This window comes from Pseudorasbora parva, chromosome 25, assembly GCF_024679245.1.
Source record: "Pseudorasbora parva isolate DD20220531a chromosome 25, ASM2467924v1, whole genome shotgun sequence".
Lineage (NCBI taxonomy): Eukaryota > Metazoa > Chordata > Actinopteri > Cypriniformes > Gobionidae > Pseudorasbora > Pseudorasbora parva.
In genome coordinates, this window is record NC_090196.1 from 20,326,587 (window position 1) to 20,354,475 (window position 27,889).

Sequence of the window (27,889 nt, forward strand, 5' to 3'; positions counted from 1 at the left end):
GCCAATTAAGAACAGGGATACCATGGTCCTTAAACCAGGTACTGGTTGCTTTGGCACTGTGTGCTACACGTGTCCATCAAATCCATGAGACCGTAGGGTTTCCCATTCATCATTTTAGGTTTCAGAAGGGTGCTCACTCGTGCACACTTCAGCTGAGCCTGCATGTTCTCGAGCTGCACAGAGGACTTTATCTGGCAGTCAAAGCGGCATTACGTCACAAAAGTGCAGACTCAGAGGAAGACTGTGAGGATTTAGGGTGCCATTTGGGATCCAGCCAGAGTTCACTAAACTCAAATGACCTCCAAAGTCACCAGATCTCAATCCAGTAGACCACCTTTGGGATGTGGTGAAATGGGAAATTTGCATCATGTATGTCCACCTGACAAATCTGCAGCTACTGTGATGCCATCATGTCAATATGGACTAAAATCTTAGGGATGGAGAGGAATGTTTCCAGTGCCTGTTTTAATCTATGCTACAAAGAATTAAAGCTGTTCTGAAGGCAAAAAAGGGTTCCAACTCAGTACTGGCAAAGTGTAACTGAAAAAAGTGGCCGGTGTGTGTTTATATATGGATAATTTTTATTATTATTTTATTATTCATGGGATGGATGGATGGATGGATGGATAGATAGAAAGTATAACTATAAGATTCAATATTGACCCACATGCAATAATGAGCTAAAATAAATCATGTTAATTACAATAAACACTGTGAGGGGTTTATAAAAGTGCAAATGCTTAATACTACTCATCAAGGACAAAGAAAGTCTGACCGTCTTCCATGGTTCTTCATCTTCAACAGTACATTTTCATTCCCCCTCCATAGGGCATGGACCAGTTCATGAATTCCAAAACCAGAGACATGGCCATTTAAAACGTAATCAGGCATTTCCACTACAAAAGAGTCATTGAGCCTTTAATCCAATAATATAAATCGTGCTCTCACATGGACTACAAGCATAATCATATTAAACATCTTGTGTGATCAAATGTCAATGTGATGACAATCTTGTTTCTTAACTAGGAGTTCCTGTGGTTTAGTCTCCTCTGCCTGCCAGATACTGTGCACAATTACATTTGTGATGGATCTCACCGTTTTTAAACAAATCCTAGTTATGGGCCTTCAACTCTTAGCATAAGCCTATTTGCACAAAAATCCAGCATCTTGGGTTAATGGGTTACACAAAGATTTGTTAATTACCAAGATCAATATCATGCCAAATTGTTCAACAAATGCAACAAAGTATCACTTGTTTGCAGTGTGCTTCTTTGCACACATATCACATTACAGCAAGCGCTATTGCAACACAAGCTCAATACTGAAACCTGAGGCCTTGACAACAAGTAAAATGACAGTTACAGCCTTTGGGTAGCACCCGAGTCAAAGGCGTGGGTGAGCTGGACCGTGTTGATTTTGCAAATCAAAAAATTGATCAGGCATTTGTACTAGCTTGGTTGCAGCCGCCAGAATGCATAAAAAAAAGCATGAATTATGAGCCATGACTGATGTAAGTTCTTTTTATTGGAAAACCGTAGGTCCCACCACCACTCATAAGTCAAAACATTAGTCCAAGTAAAAAGGCAATTACTATAAATCAAGATGCAAGAAATGGGGTTTGAGGTGAAAGCACAGCATGAGATGAGAGGAAAAGGTCCTAAAACATCATTAGAACTCAAGCTGAGCTGAGGAAAACTTAAAATATGACATATCACATACAGCTGAATGAGAGCTGAGTGAGATGATTTAGAGGGAAATGAACCTCTTCGAGAGAGGTGAACTCCCATCACTATATATCTTAAGATTAATATGATACAACCATGTAAATCTGTCATTATAGACTATCAAACTGACAATAAATAAATAAAAAGATTCAGATGCATGTTGCCAAAAAAAGAGAGCAAACAGGTGTAGTGATTCAGGTTTCTCGCTCAAGTTTTATGGGTGAACATCTCAATTGGAAAAACAGCTGATAATACTGTGAACTGCACAAGTCCGCTACTTAATCGGATAAAGGCTACAATTATGCTACTTTAAGTGGCTTTATTACTTTAATGCAACAAAATAACACCTCAGTTTTCATACGTGCCCCACGTGTTAATACCGCTAGTATTGTAGAATATGTGGAAAAACACTCTCACAGGCTTTGAGAAGCTTGCCTACACAGATCAGTGGGCTCTCAGGTAGCTTTTTTTTCCCCGTGAAGATCTTCAGAAAGGTCAGAGGAGATATTTCAGGGCCTGCCTTCAAAGTAAACAGTAAAACGACGACAGGATTCCAGTGATTCCTGGATGGCCAACTCAACTCAACACAACATATGTTGAAGTTAATCTGCAGCACATTAAAATACTAAAGTAACACATTAGCAAACTTTATCTTAGCTTTAAAAAACATGATTGATTATATTTCGAAAATAAAAGCTAAAAGAACACACAAAAATGTTGGGCTACGCAGTGTAGTTCGCCATATTAAAAGGGACGCTTCAACCAAAAAAAGGACAATTCTGTCATCATTTCTTCAACCTTGCGTTGTTTCAAACTCTTCTTCTGTGGAACACAAAAGAAGACATTTCCAAGTTGAACTTTTACTGTTTGTTCATGCATTTGCAATGAATGGAGACAAAAGAATGGAGTTTCAAAAACTAACAATTTTTTTACAGTCAATATTCAAAGTCTTTTGAAGTCAGATGATAGCTTTGTGTGAGGAACAGACCAAAATTGTAGTAATTTAAGAAAAATCTTCTCTTCCAGTGAGCTGTGACTAGATAATTCGATTAGCAAATCAAACAAATCACTCACTATAACTGGATTGAATGTTCATTAAAAAGATTCAAAATAATGAGCCAGTCATGAATCTGACATTGCTAGTTCTCTCATGAACATGGGATTTTGGCTGAGCAAAGGATGACAAGATTAATTTTGGGGGAATTATTCCTTTAAACTTTCCTAGAAAGTTTTTCCTTAATGCTTGATTATAATGTAACTGTTTGGTCTTTGTGGGGAGAAAACAAAACAGAGCTAAAAGCAACAGAAAACCTTAAAAAGAACATGGAAAATTCTAATAAAAAGCATAGTCTGATTCTGCATGGCCAAGCTGTGAAATCCTTAAGAGCCCAAACAGATACCGAAAATTCCCAGAAGCCTACAAAAAGAGGGCTGGCAAAGGGAGGTGACCCTAATTCAGAATGAGATTATGTCAGAGGACATAATTAAACACTGACACCATTCGGAGTTGAGACTAAAAACAACAACAATGACACATCAACAAACTGCAGTGGAGAATTGGAGGAAAGAGGTGATGTCATGCAAAGAAGGGGAGGGGTTTGCTGAGCTAAAACCCAACAGCCAGGTGACGGACCACTCAGAGGCCCTGCTATAAAATGGCCTGGCTAATATACCAACATTTTATTTGTGATTAGGAGTAATACCTGCCAGTGGTATGGTTAATCAATACACAAAAGTGACAAAAAAATAATCCAGTGACTCAAATATAGACAATCATAAATAAACGATATGGTAAAATAAAGATTTGCAGGGCTTCTTTAAAAAAGTACCTATTTTTGTGCTTTTTCAGCGCATGTGAATGCACACCTGGTTTCCCTTTTCAGCCAAACAGCCTTACATAATTAAAGCTGTCGGAAAAGGAGGTATACCCCCACCTTATATAAAAAGACACAAAACAATCAAACAAAAGCGCCACGAGACATGCATAAACAAGGGCTCAATTTGGAGGAAAAAAAACCCATAGGAGTCTCGTTCTTGCGCTTTAAATAGTTACATATAAAAATAGTGTGGTGGTTGATAAACAAGGTTAATCGCTGCTTAATATGCGCTCAATCTCCTCCAGTCTCTTCAAGGCAGCCGCCCTTTTCTTTTCTATATCTTTAATCTCTTTTGTGGATTTGCTGTTAGTCCTCTTGTCAGGCTGGCCCGCATCCAACTTCTTTGATTGGCCATGGCCCTGGCCGCTGACGCTTTCTGTGGGGGAGGATTTCCTCAAATTCTTCTCTTTCCTGGCCCCCTCGCCCACTCCTGAAGCAACACCCCGTCCTTCCTCCTCCTCCTTTTTGTCCTGTTGATGTTGCTCTTGTTGTTTGTCTGACACACTCCCGCCCTCTGTCTGCACAATTGGCTGTCCCGCGGCACTCATGGCAGCCATTTTGTTGCGTACAATGGCGAGGTGCCGTCGGATGTACTCTTCGTGTGGGGCCATAGCGAGTGTCTCTACCAGACAGCGCTCAGCACGCTGGAGCTCCCGTTCTTCGAAGTACACCACGCAGAGGTTGTGCTTGGCCTGAACGTTGCTGGGGTCCATGTTTAAGATGCGTTCGAAACAGACCTTGGCACCACGTGTATCCTTGCGGTGGTTCATGAGGATGTCTCCCTTGAGGATCAGGCCTTTGACATGCTCAGGATGGTACCGCAGCAGCTCCTCAAGCACTGGAAGAGCATCCAGTTCACGCTGTGACTGAGAGTAGAGCAGGGCCAAGTTAAACAAAGCACTCCGGAAGCCGGGTTGCAGTCGAATGGCCTCCCACATCCAGCGCTCGGCCTCTTCATTCTCATTAGCATCCATCGCCAGCATGCCCAGGTTGAAGTATCCGTTAGCATCGTCCGGCTCCTCTTTCACATAGGTGAGAAAGCGACGGTTCGCCTCTGGACGAAATTTAGCCTCACCTAAAAAGAAGAAAATTAAGAGATAAGATTGGTGAAAATGTTACAGACAGATTAAATCCAAAATAAATTAAATGATTAGTCTAATTGCTAAACATTTAAGGTGAGTTTAAGGCGAGTCAACTAGGGATGTCAAATGTACCAGTAATTTAGTACCAGTAACAAATGTAAAAAAAAAACATTACAATCTCAAATTTTGCTGTAATTAATCATGATTTATAAAACCTAACATTAATAAGTTATTAATAAATGTTTATATTCTAATCATTTCACATTTAATCTCTGAATTAATGCAGAAACAACAAAGACAATACTGCCAATATCACACTGCGTTCCATTTTGTGCCTTAGAGCATGAATGGTTTTAAAGCATTTGCATGAATAAAAGTTTCATCATATCATGTAACGCTAGCCAAAGGAATATTAGGGGTGGAACGAATGCTGCATTATTTGCGTTAAATATTTTTTGTGTGTTAAACAAAAAAATTAATCGCATGCATTTACGTGTTAATTTTGACATCATGTGACATTGCTTAAAATATAAAATAAATATGGGACAAAAAACTCATACAGGGGCAATTTTGTCCCAGTATCTTGAATTTTAGGTGGATATTTAATTTTAGAACTGCATTCTATAGACTCCACCACACAGGGAGTTGTTGCCCTGCATGATGTTCATTACCTATATAGGTCTGGAGTGGGGCGGATGCGTTAAATGCATTAACAATTTTAACACTATTTTTTTCCATAACTAATTAATTAAATGAATGCATTAAATCGACAGTCCTACTACACTGACCAGAAATAACATTATGACCACTGACTGGTGAAATGAATAACACTGATTATCTCTTCATCACAGCACCTGTTAGTGGGTGGGATACATTAGGCAGCAAGTGAAGATTTTGTCCTCAAAGTTGATGCGTTAGAAGCAGGAAAATGGGCAAGCGTAAAGATCTGAGTATGACAAGGGCCAAATTGTTATGGCTAGACGACTGGGTCATTGGCATCTCCTTAACTGCAGATCTTGTGGGATGTTCCCGGTCTGCAGTGGTCATTATCTATCAAAAGGGTCTAAGGAAGGAACAGCAGTTAACTGTCGACAGGGTCATGGGTGGCCAAGGCTCATTGATGCACGATAGGAGCTAAGTTAATGCTGGTTCTGATAGAAAGGCGTCAGAATACCCAGTGCATTGCAGTTTGCTGCGTATGGGTCTGCATAGCTGCACGCCAGTCAGGGTGCCCTTGCCCATGGGACCAACACAATATTAGGAAGGTGGTCATAATATTATGCCTGAATGGTGTATATATATGTGACTAAACAGGTGGGATGAAAAACAAATAATTATAATTAACCTGATCATTGTAAAGATAATTATAATTATATATTTTATTATAAGTGGTCTAAAGTAAATATAAAAAAATCTAAATTTAATCATGTTACAATACATATGACTATGTATAAAGCACAGAAGTTATTCATAACAGATATACAAACTTTTCCACACAATGAATGTGGGCAAGCAGGGTTTTTTTTTTTTGTTGGTTTCATTTAACTTTTTAAATAAAGGAGTGTGCAATAGCATATTTTGTTTTGCCCTGTTATCATAAATCGTATTGAGAATCATGATGGTTATTTATATTACGTTTTTCTAGGTTTATGCATTTTAAGTCATGCCATGGTCATAATTTTTAATAAAGTCATATTAAATCAGGGTCTTGTCTGAATTCTAATGCTTTATTTTTTGGGGGGGAGTTATGCACCCAAAAAGCCTGGCACTGCTATCTGTAATATTTTGGCTCTGTTATTTGACTTTGTAACAAGATCTATGTTGTTAACCATCCTATGTTGCAACAATAAGGTCAGAACAAGGGTAAGGAGTGTCGGTCAGCTTTTTATTACCCCATGAAGACTATAACTATTGTAGGCCAAAAGTGAGGAAACCGTGGAAAGCAGGTTGCATTTAAAGCAAACCTGCTTTTATAAGAAAAAAAAAGAAAAAAACAACAACAACATAGATGGGCACAACTACAAAACCAAATGAAAGAATGACAGTTGTCAAGCAGGCCTGTGAATTGATCGCAACATGCTTCCTCAGTCACATGATTAAACAGTCTGAACAAGAGGCCTAAAACCATGTGCAAATAGAGCCGTTGTATTCGTCGTATTTACATTGCAGCAGCGTAGGTGTGCTAATCTCAGAAAAAATGACAAACTAATGCCTCGTTCGAACTGCACAAATCCATCAGTCTTTCCTGCTATTCAAAGTTAAGAGTGAAAAAATGGCATAAAACTTGAAGTTTAAGGTCAATGAGTCACAATCAATTTAAACTTATAGCTGCTGGATCAAACGCTAACATTCTCGGGCATGAGAAATTGACCGAATTATGTGAGAGGTTGCTGCCTTCCCTTGAGGTGGCACAAAGAATCCATAGGTTAATAACTCGGCTTGCGTAACCTCATGTGATTCAAACAGTAATTAGCAAGCTGTTACTTTCACAGAGATTACGGAGCACCTTAATGTTTCTTGTTTCATGTTTTTTGAAGCTCAGGTCTGATAAATCAAAAATAAGGGAGTGTATTTTGCAACCTTATTTCTTTAGAACCTAGTGAGCTTCCTAAACAGTTTGTACTGTATTTTAAGGCATCAATGGCATGCATGTCTAAGCAAAGGCCATTTCCAAATGGTGGATCTCATAGTCAAATTCAAAGTCATGTATATTTTACAGAGAGACAAAGATTCCGGCTCAGTGGAAAAAAGATGATGGATAAAACGAGCAAAACTAAACTTCTGAAAAGTATTAGTGAAAACCAGCTCAGTGTAATTAAAAATGTTTTCTTTTGTCCTAGTATTTGTGTGTATTTTTCTTTTGTATTCTACCACAAGCCTAGCAACATGTAAATCCCAAAAAATTGATCAGTGTAATTTATTATTTTACCCTTATTGGTATGTGCTATTTATTTTATTATTAAGTATTTTGTTCTGAAAAGTATCAAATAAAAAACTAAATATGTTTATTACTTGACCTAATATTAGTGTGTAATGTATTTTTATACTTTTTTTTTTTACATGGCACCAGCTCAGTGTAATTAAAAAATAACATTTGCATGTTTCACAAAATTGTTGTCTTTGCAGAGCATTCCAAATTTGTTTTACGATGGTTAGGGTTTTTTAGAAGACAGCTCGTTGGTTCAAACGACCATTGCCTACACACCTGACTCTTGCATGAGAAGTGCTGAGTTGAAAAGTGCAAGCTTGTGCCGGGGATTCAGGTCCAATGCGCGATTAAAGTTTCTCAGAGCCTCTGAGGAGTCCTTCATCTCGATATTGACAATTGCCAGATTATACCAGAGGTCTGCATTGGTATGGTCCAGCTCCAGTGCTCGTAGGTAGGCTTCCTTCGCCTCACTGGGCTTGTTCATTTTCAGTAGAAGCTCCCCTCTGAGTTTTGAGAGAAACAAGAAGACATTTTTGGAATACCTCTCACAAGGACATCTCGAAAATCTAATACACATGTACAACAAGAAAGATTGGTTTCTTTAAGCGATATTTTCTTAGCAAATAGTTTGAGTAATACAAAGGTTTAAGTTTTGATTTTTTTCTTTGGTTTGCTTTATTCGTTCATGAGAACCAAAGCATTCCAGTAAATCCACTTTCAATAGCTTATCAGATCAACATTTCATTAACAGGATGAGACATGTAGAGAGAAATCACAAAGTGTGAAGGCTAAGTAAATTTTCACATTATGCGAAATGTAACAAAAACGGCAAACACCCGATACTCTTTCACGAAACTTCAGCTTATATCTATGAGAAATATTTTCTTAGGGATAGCAAAAAGAGTACAGGATGGGTGTGAAATTGCAAGACACAGATGCTCAATTATTCTACAAGATCGTATCTCTTGAACATTATCCAGTGTACACATGGGCTAAAAAAAACATGACTCTTAAAAACCTTGTCAAAGCCAAAATAATGTCTGAACTACAACTCATTGAGTTTCATTTGGCTCTGTCAGTAAGTACACAAGTTTACAAACATATTTTTGACCCTGTCAGCATGAACTGAGACTTGCCGACTGATGTAGGCTTGCTTGAAGTCTGGTCTCATGCTGATGGCCTGTCTATAGAGTTGGTCAGCTTCCTCCAAGCGAGAGTCATTTGCTCGAATCAGGTTAGCCAGGTTAATGTAGACATTCAGATGGTTTGGGGCCACACGGGTTGCATACTTCTTCCCTGGAATGATCTGCCAATGTGTTTTGGAAAGATCAGCCAAGGTTATAAGAATTTACATTTACATACATTTGACTCAAAGTATAACAATAATATATTCACTATATTCCTTCTACATTCCAACATGAAATATAGACCCAGGTGGAGTAAAGGCCTTAAGATTGCTTTCAAGAAAATCAGGCAAGACATATGGAAGGAGCATTTTTAAATAGCCAAGATGCTTTAGGTACATCTCAGCTGTGAACCATAATTTGCTACTTGCTAATCAGCTGCAAATGGTATTGAGGGGCCAGTGATGTGCAGGTCAGTGTATAAACAAACCGCACCCGACTGACGTTTTCTAATAACCCGCCCGCAATTTGGATCGCAAAAAAATTATGAAAATATTGTACCCGACCTGCAGTTTTGAAAAGTAGTAAATGCTCCCTGGCATAATACCCATTAATCCAGCCTGTGGAGGAGAGAAATGTTTCAGGCCCTGACGTGCGCTTAGAGGTGCGGCGGCGAGAGCAGGCAGTTCTTGGGGCGGCCCATCATTGTCCATTTCAGCTGTCTAGAATCATATTATTGATGAATGCGATGTTTATGTTTCGACCCTGCTTGGAGAATTAGAGAAAGCCCACATTTGGAAAAGTGTGAAAGCTTTTAGGAGCGCAAAGTCATAAACTGTTCTTTTTCTGAATGCTGTATGATATAGCCTAGTGTTATGTAATAAAGGATTGATTGATTTATTCATTTATTTCGTTTCGTTTTCTAAACAATTAAGATGCTGCATGTGTTTATCCAGTCTAATCGAAGTGTGTGTCTCTCCCCCGACTTTCTAAACAAAAATCCCGCCCTGAAGTGTATATGCCAAAAAGAGTTTTATGCACACAGTATTTCGCATGCTTATAATACACACTTTATGCCGTATTATACGCCCGAACCACCCACCCCACCATATACACGCCATAAACTGTGTATCATATGCACGCGAAAAACTGAGTAGCATATGCATGCCAAAACTCATTTTGGTGTATACATTCCACGAGATTGCACACTCGTACTATTATACGCATTACCATGTGATCGTGTTGGACATTACTGAGCTATATGCATTTAAAAGTATACCCTATTAAAATGGTACAATGGCATTGCTCACGTGTTTAACGTGTTGGGAAATCAGGCATTTTGTCCCGCATCACCTTTATTTCAAACGATCCAACCGACCGCCACCCGAATATCATTAAAAATATTTTTGGATGACTTGTAACCGCAGGTACCCGCGGGTGACTACAGGCACCCGCTCATTTTGGATCAACCCGCGAATCACTGTGAGAGAGAGCATCTGATTGAAGAAAAACCTGTGCAGGTCAGTAGTCATCATCAATATGTTCAGTCCATTCATTTCAGTACAAAAACACTACATTTTACATTCACTGTTCAATAGTTTGTGGTCAGCATTGTTTTTCAGTAATAGTGTGACCACTATTCAATAGGGAGCATTGTCCGTGTCCTGTAAAAAAAATTTTTTTTTACCAACACATACATTTTATCAGTGTTGAAAAAGGTTGAGTACACTACCATTTAGTCAAATGCAAATACACATGGGCTAAAAGCCATAAACTATTAGTTATTCAGCTTAGTTTTTTTTTTATTTGTAGAAAAGGGAGAACAATGGAACAAGATTGCAGACCGTATAGCAGTCCATGTAAGCCAATAACTCACAGGCCAAAACTTCCCCTAAATTTTGATTGCCTTCTTAAACATTACAGATGAGCTTGTTGGGTTTTGTAACATTCAGGCAGTGAAAGTTTATCTTTAGATAAACTAAAGATAATTTGGCTAAGGGGAATGCAGTATGAGAGGAAAACAGGAAAGGAGGAACTAGACTGCAAGTCATTTCTAAACTGCAATGAAATCTACCAATAAACACAGAAGACTGCTTAGAAGATTATGTTTAGGCGATGCACTTAAAATATCTAGCTTGATATAGCTATATACATGTATTTTTTATATTTAAAAACCAACATCAAGATCTTAAGTTAAAATGTATACAAATGTATAGTTCATTGCTGTGCCACTAAGCAGAATTGCTAAAAATAAAAATATTGAAAAGTAAAAGTATCTTATCGAACATATTAAAGTTTGTTGACAATCTAATTATAACCAAATCTTTATATATATTTCTCGATATGGAAATTTCATACCTGCGGCATAAGGGATTTTGCGATTAGATATGCCTCCTCTGCCTCTTTGGACCTGTTTAGGTTCTTGTAGGTTCTCCCAACGTTCATGTGGGCCCCAATGTCATCTTAGAAAAGGACATAATGTTTAGTATGGAGCCATAAATCAAGAAAATAGCACAGACTAAACCTTGAAGACATAGTACATAGTGGAATGTGAATTATACGGCTTGAGTGCAACAAATAATAACAGTTACAGGCAGCTGACCAGTTTAATACACATTTGGGACGAGAAATCGGCGGGAAGACTGGAAAGAGGAAAAGCACCTCCTGTGACTGTTCTCCCTTTACAACCTTTTATAGCCATGTGGCCCACATAACCTCAAACAACAGAGAGCTAAGCACCAGAGTTGGTAGGTTTCGATGTCTAACACTGATAATGCTACCAGCATTTTCTGAGAAACGTCTGATCATCACACTGAAGTGGTGGAGTTTTTGTTAAGAAAAGCAAACTGAAGTGTATAGATAGCCTGCCCAGGATTTCCTCATTCATTAATGTGCTTACAGAGGTAATCTGGGAAAAACACATCTTGGGTGGTGGATCGCTCAAGTCATGTTAGCTCGATAAACCAACATAACTTAAACAATTGAAGTCAATAGTTTAATGCCTTTGGCAGCCACTGTGTCTTCCTCTCAGGTAGCCTGACAACGATACATTAGTCAATACAAAACCTAAATCCTCATCTTCTCACATCGAAGACACTGAAGTGCGAAAATAGTTTTATACGCCAATGTTTTCATACAATCCCATGAAATACTACATAAACTACTTTTTGTTAGCATATACATAATTTGAAATTGTCCTTACAACACGCCTCCAAACTTATAAAAATAAGGCAGAATTTCCCACACCTCCCTAAAACAACATATCCAATGGAGAGCTTTGTTTAAAATAGGCTCCATGTTAACTTTCTCTGCCAAATTTTTTTCTGTTGGAAATATTACAAATTGAATACTTTTTGGATAGTATTGAATAGTATTTTGTGTCTCTGGAAAACAATGTGGTCCAAAATCATTCCCAAAGACAAACTATAACTTATCATTAGCACTTTTGCCTAAAATGACTCAAAAAAAAAGTTAAAGTCTGCATGAAACTAATCGACCTCGTTTACTTTCTAAATGGTTTTACTGTGAGTGATTTAGTGGTGTAAGTTATCCCCCTCCATCCCAAAAAGTAATAATTAAAATTTGCAAACAACCTTTGCTAACAAAGGTTATTGGAAAATATTCAGCAGCCAAACGGCTAATTAGGCATTGGGTCGGACTCTATTATCAGAATGTTCACTGATGGATTATCAATGGATAAACTTTATATATTTTTTCTCTTTAAATATCCTGTTTACAAGATAGATTAGATTCTCAGGTAACCATAAAATGATTACCCGGATTAATCAATTACCTGGCTGCACTCTTGTGGCCTGAAGGAAGTATCTCAAAGCCCTCTCATAACTGTTCTGATTCTCCAAAGCATGTCCGACATTGTTCCACAGTTTGGCATTGTTCCTGTTCACCTGGAGGAAAACAATTTTGAAATGTTTCAGGCATACCATGCTGACATTACAAATCATATTTTCCAGACATCATTTCATTGTACTCTTGTTAACGTCTGGAGTAGTCCTTTGATATAAGGTAGAGAGCTGGATTTATTCAAAGAAATGATCTCAAAATACAAGCATATAATATGTATGAGCCTATGGCCAGATGTGCATCTATAAATGAATAATGTGTTCATACTTTCAAGGCAGATGTAAAAAGCGTGTATTCGGACTCCCAGTCCCAGTTTCTGTTGAAAGTTTTCAAGGCGTGTGTTGTTAGAAGAACTCCCATGAGCAACCAAGACATTTTCTTTAGGCCTCTGGATAACATTACAAAAACGAGAATTGGTCTCTGAACACGTCACTCAAAGGGATACAGTATAAGAATTTGTTCACAGGATGTTTACCCTCTTTGGGACAGGAGTTTGAACCCATGGGCCACCAGAACACAAAATCCCATGCTGGGCACATACAGGACTCTTTCGGCAACGACAAAGCCCACAGGGAAAAACAGGTTGGATGCAGGGATGAAAGGAAGAACGATCAGAGACAATGCCTAGAGTAGACAAGATGAACAGAGAAATAATTTAAATATTTGTATTAAAAGGAAAACATAAATTGCATACACATTTCTTGCTTTTAAAGGCAGTGCATTAATAAAAAATATGAAAATAGTATTGTACCATTTTCCACACTAAACAAAATACTTTGACACTAGTGAATAAACTATCTAAAAGCACAGCTCATATCTTAGATGCCTTCTGGAGAGGGTTATTTACATAACTTCCTTTCATCTTCAGCAATAACACAGTAAATTACATGAGATGTTTGAGCTCATGACCAGGGGTCCATCCTAAGGGGGGGGTTCTGACTTTTTGAATAATGTGCTGGCTGCTCTTTTCATTGCTCTTTGGTCGCTCAGGCTGAAGCTTTCAAGCTTCAAAAAGGATGCAAATGTACTGTTAAATGTAGCACTTGTGAGCTAAATTACTATATTAAAGGGTTATTTCACCCAAAAATGAAAATTCTGTCATTAATTACTCACTCTCATGCCGTTCCAGACCTGTGAGACCTCCGTTCATCTTCAGAACACAAATAAAGATATTTTTGTTGAAATCTGATGGCTCAGAAAGGCCTCCATTGACACCAATGTCATTTCCTCTCTCAAGACCCATAAAAGGCCCTAAAGACGTCGTTACAAAACCCATCTCACTACAGTGATTCTACAATTGTATTCAAGTTTATGAGCGATGAGAATAGTTTTTGTGAGCAAAAAAAAACAAACAAAATAACGACTTGTATAGTGATATTATCGTCGCTTTATACAATTATTGTAGAGCCACTGTAGTGAGATGGGCTTTGTAACGACGTCTTTAGTGCCTTTTATGGGTTTTGAGAGAGAAAATTATATTGTGACCAATGAAGGCCTTTCTGAGCCATCGGATTTCAACAAAAATATCTTCATTTGTGTTCCGAAAATGAACAAAGGTCTTACGGGTGTCAAACGACATGAGGGTAATTAATGACAATATACATTTTTTGGTGAACTAACCCTTTAAGTATTTTGAAGTCATACAATAAAATTGTATGTGTGACCGAAACTTAAACCAGTAAATTAAGGCAAGAGGAGCAACCAGTACTTTATTCAACATTTTCTTATGTGGCAAACAGGAGTAGTCATGAAAGAAGTGAAATTTTTGTGTAAACTTGTCAAAGTATAAAATACTATTTAGTATGCAGATGACTACAAAATATTGAAGCTTGTACAGAGACTTTTAAACTAATCCAATGTTTCTCCAGACTAAACATCTAAAAACAGTCCATATCCCCATACAGGAAAGTAACCATTTATTGACCATTCAACAATGACATGGTGTTTTCTCTCTCTCTCTCTCTCTTTGAAATCTAATGAGAGGAAGTAGAAACGCCAGTTACTCTGGCATCCAGTCAGGGATTTGTCTAAGTGGCAACCATGAGTGGACACAAAAATGGCCCAGTAAACCAAGAAATTCCATAAGCAAAAAAATCTTGGATTTAAATGTTCTCATTGTTTGGTTCAGACAAGCTTGTGCAGGTCTGAATGCTAATCACTCTGGTTTCATAAAGCTTTGTCTGAAACCAAGACCATGAGTTTGATTAATCTGGAACTAAACCCAATTATACACGATTGACCTGTAAGACAAGTGCAAGAAAACTACTGAGCTACGTAATCACGATGGTCCAATATCTCTGAATGGAGAAAATGTTCAAACAGATATGATTGATTCAACACAAATGAGAACATGTAATTGCAGTGCTCCTCAAACATGGTCCTTCTCATCAAAATCACAAGCAAACACGCCTGTCTTGCACAATGCATGCCAGGCTGCAAGATGTAAGATTGGGATTATAGGTTTTATTTACGAAAAGCACCTTATGACAAGGTGATGGATCAGGATTTTTTGAAATGCTGAACCCCTGCAAGGGCACAGCCCTTGGACACCCTGTTTTGAAGAACAAACTAATTTTGTTTTGTCTAACTACGGCTAATCTATCCCTTTTTTGAGCAGAAGAGTCACTTTTCAAAGCACGCTCAAATGTATTAGTTTATCAAGTAAACCGCAGGGTGTCATATAGAAGCCTTTTTTAAATCGCTCCATCCCAAAAAACAGGGGCATTTATCTCGCATTGTGCGGTCTTGAGAGTGAATCGCAGGAATTGGTTTTGGCAGCAGCTTCAGAGTATGTCAAGAACCAAACCGTCAGGCATTGCTTACGAAGGGGTGGATTTAACAGAGCCGAAAGCAGCAGTACGGGGAACATCATATTTATCCAATTTGCTTGATGCTTCAGAGGCCAAAATCAATCATGATGAAAGAAGTTTCTGCACAAACAAGAGCTTTGTCTGTGGTTATCATAAGCGACGGCACTGTGTGCTGTTTGGTTGCTTTGGAACATGCAATGTAGAAAAAAAAACTTCACAGTCAAATTAGCCAAACTTTCACAACAAAAGTGTTTCCTGTTTGCTCAGAGTGAGTGTCGAGGGTCTGTGCACAGGGAATCATTAAAATAACTAACCGTGGCCAAATAAAACAGATTCGGACCAATATCCTCATGCAACCTGTTCTCTGTCTCCTAACCACAGTGATCAGAGCAAAATGTTAATGCCCAACCCCTCCCCCCCCCCCCCCCCCCCCCCCCTCCGTCTTTGCGCTTTGTCCGCTAATGATTTGTGGCCCCCCATTCTTGAAGGGCGGCCTCTGCCAACAGAGTGAGGAAGTTCACCAAACTCTGTTGACAGCGCGTGGAGACGCGGATGAAGGATTCTTGCCGCTGTTACACAACAAACGAGCGGAGAGCTGCACACACACAAGACGAGGGGATATCAACTGTGACACTGTGAACTCTTGCGAGCGTGGAATCAGTCACTGGTTGTACATATGTAGACGTCAGAGCTGCAGTGCCAGACTATAAGACGATAACATCTTTTATGGTGGATGGAAAAAACACAGCTCTTTTGGCTGTAAATTGAGAAGAAGAAAATGTTGTGTGAGACTAAACGTTTAAAAACATGAAATACACGTCGTTGCAAAAGTTCAGTGAGGGGGAAATCTGTGTGTTCAGACAGATGACATTAATCATTCACTGTGAGTTGAGACAGTTTCCAGGAGCTGTAAAAAAAGAACGCACTGCACTGTGGGTATGTAATAGTGTGAACAATTTTTAAGTGCAGCTTTTAGAGTTTAACTCAATGATTAATACCGTGGCCATAAATGTACCAATTCGGGATGTAATTACCATCTGTTTATAATGAAAGGTTCTGACGCACATGCATTTCTAGACATCAAGTGCCTCCTTTAAGTTTCTTTCTAATTAGCCAATTGCCTTTTTGATTGAGACATGAGCTACTTTTAGTTTCCATTAGATTGCACATAAGCTGTACCAGCCTGAAAAATACATCTCTTTAGAGTAATTTCAGCATAAATATCAAAGAATTATGTTGTCAGATTGTATTGCTGATTTGATGTGACTGAAATGCAATACTGACAAACAGGATCCAAAATTAATTCACCATCAAAGCACCAAATGAGAGTAAAAACTGGCGCTGACTAGGATGTAAAATGGAGTAGTGCACCAGTTGAGCAGAAACTTAATGAACTGCAATATAATACTTTGTTTAAATAAAATAAGAACAAAAGTGCTTATTGATGAAGTGACACACTCAATTTAAATCTAAACAATACATTTGTACTTTAGTTGAAAAAAATCCATGAGAAGTTTATCTAAGATGCCTAAAGTTTAGTTTCACCACATACATAGAACATTCCTCAAATTAAGGGGCCAAAGTAAACCACAATGTGTCTTTTTTGTGCTACACTCAAAATAAAGGTTCTTTATAGGCATCTATGGTGCCATGAAGAACCTTTAACATTCATGAAAATAAATAAATAAAAATCATCTATGGACTCACTGAGGTGTGCTGATTTAGTATATAATACTAAAGTGTGCTGTAGGTCAAAATATGCAAGGAAAAATAGCTCTATGAAAAAAATAAACAACATTTATGGCAGTTACATTTTCTCAATTCACTCGACATTGGCAAAAAACAATAGCCTAGAAATCTAGATGCACCATAGCTGCAGCAAATCTAATTTGCAGCCGGTGTCGTCTAGCAACTCTATATAGACTTGCGAGCTAGAAAAACCAAATTCTGGTCAGGCCAATCACATCGTGTATAGAGTTGGGCGGACTTAACATAATAACGGTAGAGTCACGGAGGTTCCGCATGCTACTTGTAAACAAAGAAGCTGGCGAATGGCAGCCTTTCGATTCGGCTTTGGCCGCGACTCTGGAAGACTTTGAGTTAAGCTTTTCTTTGGAAAAAAAAACAAAGAACGGTACTGAAATCATTCTTAAAAAGGGTTCATAAGAATTCTTAAGATGTGTTTGGAGTTTTGCCAATCGGATATGGCGAAAGTTTAATCTATCAACTAACTTTGCTTCACGTTGCTCTGGTTGGTTATAGCGCTATTAGTGGTGTGACAAGATCTCATTCCATGAGATCTCGCAAGACTAAAATGTGACGAGATTTCTCGCAAAGGTGAAAAGTGAGAGTGAAGTTAGATAACTAACTGCATCCCAATTACCCCTCTTATACTACAACCTAAAAGTATGTACTCTTTTTATGAAGAAAAATATATTTTTTGAGTGTGTAGCAGAAGAGTAAGCCATGCAAGCTTTGGGACATACTACTTCATCATCTTGAACGGAGTCTGCTGCTTAGTAGCGTGCATTCATCCCATCACTGTTTAAACTGCTGTCAATCCTCGTCAGTTAAAATCCTCTGTATCCTCTGAGAGAAATATACTGTAGTAGCAGGTTAGGTCTGCCAAACACATGAGACTTTCCACATGTGTTTGCAGTTTAAATATAATGATGCATTTAAAAATTAAAGTTCACAATGCAGATAACACTTTTTATCCGCATTTGTAGTTCAAATCGAATGAAAGACCATTGCGCAAACAGAAGTGTCAGACAAATGTATATTTAAAATAAATAAAGAAATAAACTATAATAATAATAATAATAATAATAATAATAATAATAATAATAATAAGTGTTATGCGCATTCAGCACCACCTATCCCTTTTAACAGAGTAGGCCTACGCACAATGGCAAAATTGAAAGTAAACGAGAGGATGCATTTAAACGCACGTTTAAAAAATGTTTCAATATGCCAACGTTACCGCTGTTTAAAAGCGGCTCCCTGAGGCATGAGAACATTTCTCAATATGAAAGCTATTTAAGTAGTTAGCCATCTCTTAGCGCTGTATCATGTTCGAAGAAAAAAATTGGTCTCTATTTGAACTTTGAATATTGAGTACTTTGATTACGGTTGTACTTATTGTTTGCACTTGATCTATGATCAATTTGTGGAAATGAGTTCAGTTAGGAGGTCAAAAGTTGTAGAAGCTCATAACTCATGTGCAGTTCCAAGGTCTGAAGAGACAATCAAAACGTTTGTGTAAAACCTTTTACAGTGCTTGAGTATTGTTATCTTTTATGGCATATGATAATTTACACTCAGAAAGTAGAACTGAAATGACAATGTCATTACAAGATGATTAGTTAAAACATTTCAAATGCACCTGGAACATTTTTTTAAATCATGCATTTCAACATTTCTTAAAAATACTATGTAAAAATCTTGTATCGTCTCGTTCTCGTGACCCCAATCTTGTGTCTCGTCTCGTGAAATAAGCGTCTCGTCACACCCATAAGCGTTATGCTATTGCGTGCAGAGGGATTTGAAAGACAACCGTTTATCTCCGCCCCTCGGATTGAGCCCTGCTAATGGTGAGTTCCCAGACCCAAAATCTTGATGTAGGTTTAACTTGTCAGGCTAAAAAAACAATGCAAAAGAAAAACATTTATGCCTAATAACTTTTCAATTCACCTGCCAATGACGAAAACATTTTAAAAGTATGGAAAATTAAGAAACATTTTCGCCAGTAAATAATGTCAATTCACTGGCATAGACTAATGTGACACAAATGTGGTTAATCCGGTTTTGAAGATTCAAGTGCATATTAGGGATGCACCGATCATGATTTTACATGGCCGATTCTGATACCGATTTTTTTTTTCAAGCAAACTGGCCGATTCCAATACCGATTTCCGATTTTATTTTAAGCAACAAACAATAAAGAAAGAAAGTATACATGAACAAGATGTTTATTTGGTATTTAATAGGCTGAATTGATTTTGGCCAATTAAAACAAGTTTGCAATCTGAAATTAATGGGAAATTAAATTAGGTTGAACCTATGTAAAAATTAACATTACCTATGAACAACTGGATATTCTGCAATCCAAACAAAGAATTTACTTAAATCAGCATTTGTTTTTAAATTCAGTGTAAAGAAAAAAAGCCTTTACCAGTTAAATTAAAATAAATAATTTAATTAAATCATTTTAAAAAGTATACAAATACATTGTTCCAAAATGTTAAATCAAATAATGTTTAGTGCAATGAAAAAACAAAAGATGCTACATCAGGTGCTTTTTAAACCAAATTAAGGCAATGTAACTAAGGTAAAATAAAAAATTAAATAAATGTGATCATCCTTAACTGATAGCATTTCACTCGAAAAGTGCTCGGCTTTCTCACAAGTTAGTCTGTTTCGTTTCTCGTGCAACACGTGAGAAGCTGAGCTGAACAAGCGCTCACTATCTACGCTTGTGCACGGCGCAGAGCGGTAAGCTCCCGCAACTTCAGCGAGTGCAGGAAAGCGGCTCTTATTTGTGTGCCAGTACACCAACGGCTGTTCACTTCTTGGTATCTGTGCTTCAGACAGGTAACTGCATGTCCAGTCCTGCTCGCATATTGCAAAATACTTCCACACAAGTGACACGTTCGCGAATGATAGCAATATAAGCGTATGTGGATTACGCAAGCGGGCCCAATTCTGGAAAAATCGGCCAAAAAAAGCAAAAAAATTTAAAAACGATTTTCGGTTCTGATTTTTGGCCGGTCAACCAGTGCATCCCTAGTGTACATAGAAGCTGCTCTGCCAACTGCTAACAGGAAACATATCTGTGTGTGACGTTTTCAAGAGTGAAATAACTTGCCTTTAATGACTTGCGAGTTTCAAATAATTTGTAATAAACATTATAATGTTCGAATGTCATTAGCGTATTTAGTGCCAGTAAAGATGCGTCTCACATCACTAAACTCTCATAAAAGATGGCTCTTTAAAAAGAAAACACAGATTTTGGGGTTTAGCTTATTCACTGAATCCCCCGGAGTTAGATAAGTCCATACATGCCATTTTCATCTTCATGCGTTCCACTACTCTGTATGACGCACCCAACGCTAGCCTAGTTTAGCACAAAGACTGGAGGTAAAAGATTCCAGCTAGCCTACTGCTAAGTAAGTGACAAAATAACGGCAACATCTTCCTATTTACATGTTGTGATGTGTACTGTGTAGTTATACTGTGCACGAAGACCAACGGAAAATGAAGAGTTGCGATTTTCTAGACCGATATGGCTATTCTCTCATTCCTGTGTAATAATCCAGGAACTTTGCTGGATTATTACATTGGGTGCAGCAGCGCAATGATATTCCGTAGCGCCTGGAAATAGCCCCAGCGCAGTCTCTGTGCAAGCTGGTTGACACAAGTTAGCCTATTTTCAGGCACTGCGCAATATTGCGCCGCTGCACCCAATGTACAGCAGCAAAATTCCTGGATAATTGCACAGGAATGCATGTAAATATGAAAGTGTTGGCGTTATTTTGTCACTTAATGAGCAGTAGGCTAGATGAAGCCATTTACCTCCAGTCTTTCTTTACACATAGTAAAAGTTCTATTTAGAACCGTACTGTGTTAAAGAACCCTTTATATGCTGAAATGGTTGTTTTTGTTAAGAGTTTAGGGCTCTTTTCCTCCCGCCTTTTTCTTTTTTAAACCTGTACCGTCAAAGCCACCTCATTAATTATTTTCTTGAGCTCAGCCATTCTATTACATTCAAAAGATTTCTAGAGGAAGCATCTGTCAGTATTGCACTGGAAGTCAGCTGTATAGATGGTAAACAGAAATAACCCTTTAGTAACCCTTTGGTAAGCAGAGTGAGCTTTACGCTGTCATAATGCAATGATGTATAGTTCTTCAAGTTTCTTTTATTTTGATCACATAATAGTCATCTCACACAACACTATGTGGATTACTTAATACAGTATTAGGTTTACTCGGATTCTGGGAAACCAGTTCATGTCATGGGTCATCCAGTATGGATGAAAACACCCCTAAATTGTTTCTGACAGACTGCAAATAAGGCCAGTATCACTTCAAAAAGTTTTTGAATAAACTATTTTCTCTTTCCTCTGTGTTTTTCTTGTGCGTTTATATAGACAACTATAATAAAACGCCAAAAAAATCAGCATCTTCTCATTTAGTTTGTGGTTAGACATGCATCTTCACTAAACAAAAAGTTCAAAATGACATTTGAAGAATCCTTTTAGATCTTTTGGTTCTTTCAAATCACACATAATCAAAGTTTCTATAAGCACCACCCACTAACGTACCATCATGACGATCTTAGCAGAGCTGTGGCCGTACCAAAGGCTGTGATAAGCCAGGAAGCTCAGCAAGCCATAAAATACCAACGTGGCAAGGTTGCGAGGGTCCAGCAGGGACTCCACGAGGGGAATAGTGCCCATCGTCCAGTCACAACACAGCTCAGAGGGGTTGAGCAGCAGCCAGGCGTTTACTGGTAAGAGGTAGTTGAAGGTCAGCTGCCTGGTTGGGGTGGAGCTAACAGCAGCTGGATTATCAAACCTGATGATAGATGGAAATAATTAATGAGTACTCCTCTCCATTAAGACATACCACAGCAGAGACATTATTCACATTGATAAGAGAAATACAGATAAGAAAATGCTTTTATATTTCACCAAATAAATTAATCAATTAGCTAAAAATATATTGGCTTAACACATTTTTGGATGTTTACAGGAGATTAGTGCAACAACCTTCATGGTTAATTCTCAGAATAAAAGGTTTCTTTAAAAGGTAAAAGTTGCACAATATTTATAAAAACAAATTTTAAAACAGATATCTAGAATGACTGTCGAACTTCTCTTATAATTGTTTGTTACTGTCCAAGTACAAGTGCTTGTGAACCTTTAAGCAATAGCATAAATATAATTGAATGGCTCTAAATTTAAAAGAACACAGCTGTGCCTCATTGTCTGAAGATCGGAACTGCTGAAGAGAACTGAACTTAAACTACACTTTTCAGTAGAGTTGCACGATCAATCGTAAAAAGATCTAATTTCAAACACAGACGCAATCTTATTTCTAAATGACAACGATTCGGCTAAGTCTATGAAACCTTTGACAAGTACAATCACAGTGGAACATTCAAAAGTGCGTTTGTGCTACCGCTGACACAGTAGATATCAGGCATAGATATGAAACAGCTTTTCAACCACACAGTATAATTTTTTCGGTGTCACAATAATTCAAATTATTGTAGAAGTATTGGAATAAACATGTCTACGGCAGCAATCAAAAAAATACTAAAAAATCACCTTTTAAAAGTTGCTTGATGCTTCAAATAAAGATTATATCAATTACATTATTTTTAAACAAAACTTATTTTTAAATATACCACAGAAATTAACATTTTGTAAGAACCTCTAGAAAATAACCTTACTTTATGTTGTCTATTCAAAATGGGAGAATTGGAGAAAAAAATTGTTTTGGGATTTTCAATTAATCCAGATTCATTGAGCTTATTTTTAAATTCCAGGTTGATTGCAAACAGGAATTTAAATAAGGAAGAATTTAAAATAAAATAACATTTTTAGAACAAAAAATGTTGGCTAAAAGTCTTGCATTTTGGTAAAATTCCTAAAGAAAAACACACAAGTTCACACTTATAAACTGAAAGAAATCCCATTCTTAAAGCTACACTGTGTAACTTTTTTAGTTTATTCTTAGCTAAAAACCTTTAGTTCTTTCAAAAATATGTGCTCATAAATGTATATTAATTTGTTTCAAGTAATTAAGTATTCTCGTAAGTTTATAATATGCCATTGAAAATACATACGGGCGAGGGGTTTGAATGCCGGTCGCCATGTTGCCCCTCCATCTTGAAAGTGCATTAGCCAAAGAGGGACATACCCATAAATTCAAGCTTCGCATTTCGCGTTTTAACACTCGATGGCACCGTGTTGAATGTGAAGAGCGGGATTGCCATGTTAATCTTGGACTAAATTGGTCACCGTAGGAGTTAAAACGAAATCAGAATTGAGAGGAACAGAAACTAATATTCACTGGATGGTCAATCCGAGGGGCGGAATAAACGGTTGTCTTTCAAACTCCCTCTGCACGCGATAGGATAGGGCTACAACCAACCAGAGCAACGAAGGTGAAACGGAGCTCGTTGATAGATTAAACATTCGCAGTATCCGGTCGGCAAAACTCCGAACACATCTTCCCTTGTTAAGAATGACTTCAGTGCCGTTCTTTGTTCTTTTCTCAGAGAAAAGCTTAACTCCAAGTCTTCCAGAGTCGCGGTCAAAGCTGATTCGAAAGACCGCCGTTCGACAGTTTCTGTGTTTACTAGAAGCACGCAAACGCAACTCGACCATCATTATGGCCCCGCCCACCGACTCTATACACGATGTGATTGCCCCAGCAAGAGTTTGGCGATTCCAGCTCAGAAGGGTATTAAGAGTTGCTAGACGACACTCGCGGGCAGATTAGATTTGCTGCCGCTAGGGTGCGTCTAGATATCTAGGCTAGGGGAAAATATCACACAGTGTAGCTTTAAATGCTGCATCCCTACAACATGCTTCCCTCAGAATGAGTTCAGATCATTATAATGCAAGATATACGTTCCCAAGTAATAGATCGTTTTCTAATCTAATTTTGAATTTGTGTTGAATTTAGCCCATAACTATTCTGCAATGCATCTTGTTCCATAAACATGTTAAACCACTGAGAGATTTAAAAGGGTCCAAGCCACACTGAACAACAGCCAGACTGAATGACAAGCATCAGGCTGCTAAAAAAGGTCACCAAAACAATGATGCTGCCAAGTTGGCAACACTGACCTGTGGCAACAGGCCATTAACTCTGATTCAAGGCTAAAAAAAGGAATTAAAATAAATGCGTTGATGTTGTTCAAAATCACACGCTTTCAAAGATGGTGGCCTTTACCACATTAAACAGCAATACAATATGCTTAATAATGATTCTGAACACCCATTAACAGGAAATGAAAGCATCCTGATTTAATTAAAAACTGGTGAAAACTGGTTTCAAATACATTTATTCATTTGGCAGTGCATTTAATGGGTTAGTTCACCCTCATGTTGTTCCAAACCTGTATGTGTTTCTTTCTTCTGTTGAACACTAAACATTCCGTTGACGGTAGCCATTGGGCCCTACCATGCACCCAGCGCAATGCGGCGCCAGGCGTGGCGCAAGTGTTTTTTGCTAGTTTTAGCCCAACAGAGTTATAATTTTCACATCCAGCACCAAGTTTTTCAAAGTAGCAAATGCATTTTTGCCCATGGCCAAGCTTGTCTTAAAGTTAGGTGTGTTCACCTATGCTATTTTGAGACATCTGAATTCGACTGACAACAAAAACCTGGTCTAAAGTCTAAATATTTTTACGTTATTTAAAGAGCACGCTAGTAATATGTGCCTATCCACTTGCATATGCTTATTACAAATAAGGGAGATGACACTCTGATTGGCTTATTGAACGTTAAGCCCAAATCAGACCACTTATTAATTAAAAAAAAATAGGGACAACCATTTTAAAGCCGACCATTTTTCCGTTGTAAAAAAACTAGCAAAAGTGGATTTGGACAGGTGCTTAAATCGTTAAAGGGGTCATATAATGCCATTTTTTTTTACAAGTTGATATGATTCTTTAGTGTCTAAATGAAAACTTTGTAATATACTTTAATAAAAAATTCTCACTGGTATTGTATTCTCATAAGTACTCATTTTACCTGGTTAAAAACAGCTGTTTTCAGCAAGCCATTTCAGTGCATGTGTCTTTAATGAGCTTTGCTCACCCCGCCTGTGGGCGGTTTGACACATCTGTGCAACTGTATCAATTTGAAACGGAGTCAGACCCGGAAAAAGATGACAGCCCCAACGAAATTCGACAATTAAGGCTGGGACAGGACATTTCTGAATGGTTGGTTAAGGTAATGTCACTTTGAATATCATCTTTGTATGTTCTGGCAGTGTAACGTTAACGTAGTGAGATACGAATGCTATGTGTTAACTGATGTATACGTTATTTCATTGACAGATTGATGTTACAGCTAATTCAAAATATCACCAGCGCACATAGTTTGTAATAACAATCATAATGCGTTGTTAATTATAGATGTTGGATTATGAATTATATTGAGAAAGTCATACATAGAAAGCATGCCGTAATTTAACTTACCGTGTCAAATTATTATTATTATTATTATTATTATTATTATTAAACTTTAGCCGCATTCTTCGTGAAGCGTGCAAGCTTTTTAAACTACACTCACTTCTTCTGGAGGTGCAGCAGGAACACACATAGTTATTACCGATCCCTTTTTCAGGAGCAGCTTCTTAGCCAAACCTTTATACTGACCCTCGTTTATAAAGCAGTCTGGTGAGAAATGATTTACGGTTCGTGCAAACATGAAAGCATTGACGTTGATCGGGGGGAATATTCCCTTCGAAAACAAAACTCATCTTCAGCGGTTCGGATTTAGGAACATCAAAATGACTGTTGTGTCCATAAATTTATTATTATATGATGAGCTCGCTCAGGGTCTGAGTTGAAACGCTGCTTTCATTCAACAGTCGTGTGAGAGGGGAGTCCGTCCTTGTGACATCACACGGTCAAACGGCTTGATGTGAGACAAGGGAAAACATAAGGAGAAAAAAAAAACACTTGATGGATTTTATCATTATAGGATGGTTGTGTACAGGCACTGCCAACACACATTTCCAAACAATAAACTTGTAAAAGTGCATGTACCATTATATGACCCCTTTAAAATAGAGCCCATTGACTCCCATATTATATTTTATAACTGTTCAGTCACCAACATCATTAAAATATCTTATGTGTTCAACAGAAGAAAGAAACTAATACAGTTTGGGAACAACATAAGGGGGAGAGTAAATTATATCAAAACTTAAATTTTTGGGTGAACATATCAGTACTCATACACCCTGGGATTTGAACGTATGAACTTGCTGTTGATAGTGCCATACACTACCAGTCAAGCTACAGCGTTTGAAAAAAAGGTAAGAAGGTTAGAAAGAAAAAAAAACACTTAAAAAATAAGAAGTGCAGAACATTGACATGGGCTTTCAGTCTTCACTAAAAACACTTGCTATGTTAATGTTCCTCCTTTCAAGCTCGAAGCTAATATTTTCCAAAGACAACATATTTCCGCTGTTTGAAATGGACACAAACCGAAGATTATCACTTGGCTTTCACAGAGGGGTGTGTTTTGGGAGAGAGGTTTGAAGTGTGGGAGAGCCAACTGCAAGTATTAAAAAACCCAATAAAAGCCTTTGCACAACCCTGTCATAAATACAATCTCTTGGAAGAAGAATGTTTTTGTTTTGGCTGGAGCGGTCCAACATTATCACAATATTCCCAAACACAACAAAGGGGCAATATATACTGAGAAACTATGTTAATCCAGCGTATTATGTCTCTAGAGAGCCGTGTGATAACACTAATTCAGACGGTCAGAGACAGTCGGTGGATTATGTCTTGGGATTAGCGATCGCTTCCGTGACAAATCCAAAAGGATTTTTCGCTCAGATCCCAATCAACTTCCCTGGGGATAGGGATGATCAGAGGACAGGAGTATGTCTAGGCATTTTACACAGAGCTCTTGGATTCAGAGAGATGCTTGTTTTGTTTAAGGGTGGGTGGAGTCAATCACTATCTTAGGACTCCTATAGGGGCGGTTCCAGATCAGCTGATATATAGATCATCAAGTTCAGTTCAGGGCCAGGCAGCCTGTTGATGATTATAAAAGCATCACGTCATCCCTCGACATTTCAAAAGCTTATCATATACTATCAAGAATGATTTTCCCATAATATGATACCATGTTTACATTAATTTGTCACATTGCTCCCTTAATGTTCAGTAATAAATCTTTTTAAGGGCGATAAGACACTCGGGATTGTTCATTACTCTATGCTTTATGTGACAAGTTTCCAGTGACAAGCCATTTGTCCACACTGAACACCAAACCGCTGTGTAATGTAGAGCTGCATGATTAATTGAAATAAAACTGAAAATGCGTTATGGCATAGTGCGCTGCATATTTATTATTTTTATCATTATTATATTATTAGATTAGATATAAGATTATTATATTATAATTTAGCACACGGCAAACCTGGATTTTTTTAATAGCATTTGATTTGTATCAGAAAAATCCGAATCAGATGTATTCTTTAAATTGCACATCCCTAGTAAGTTGACTTGTGACAAGCCAATCAGATATCAGAATGTGCATGGCATGTACTCTACCATTCAACAGTTTGCAAATTTAAGCAACATTTTTCAACATTGATAATATTAAGAAATGTTTCTTGAGCAGCAAATCAGCATATGAGAATGATTTCTGGTGGATCATGTGACACTGACGACTGGAGTAATGATGCTGAAAATTCAGCTTAACTTTCAATGTAAAGTG

The 27,889-nt window shown here is 37.8% G+C and overlaps 1 protein-coding gene across 2 annotated transcripts in view; it reads right to left on the minus strand.

The window, feature by feature from the left end:
• Nucleotides 1-1,506: 1,506 nt before the first annotated feature.
• tmtc3 (transmembrane O-mannosyltransferase targeting cadherins 3) overlaps nt 1,507-27,889 on the minus strand; it is a 41,215-nt gene continuing 14,832 nt past the window's right edge. For both annotated transcript variants that reach the window (XM_067436220.1, XM_067436221.1), the window contains exons 7-14: nt 21,731-21,983; nt 13,073-13,221; nt 12,865-12,985; nt 12,530-12,641; nt 11,095-11,198; nt 8,749-8,918; nt 7,889-8,115; nt 1,507-4,676 (exon numbers count right to left, since the gene is read on the minus strand). In XM_067436220.1, coding sequence (XP_067292321.1) covers nt 3,811-4,676; nt 7,889-8,115; nt 8,749-8,918; nt 11,095-11,198; nt 12,530-12,641; nt 12,865-12,985; nt 13,073-13,221; nt 21,731-21,983 — 2,002 coding nt within the window. In that variant the 3' untranslated portion in view covers nt 1,507-3,810. The remainder of the gene's footprint in view (nt 4,677-7,888; nt 8,116-8,748; nt 8,919-11,094; nt 11,199-12,529; nt 12,642-12,864; nt 12,986-13,072; nt 13,222-21,730; nt 21,984-27,889) is intronic.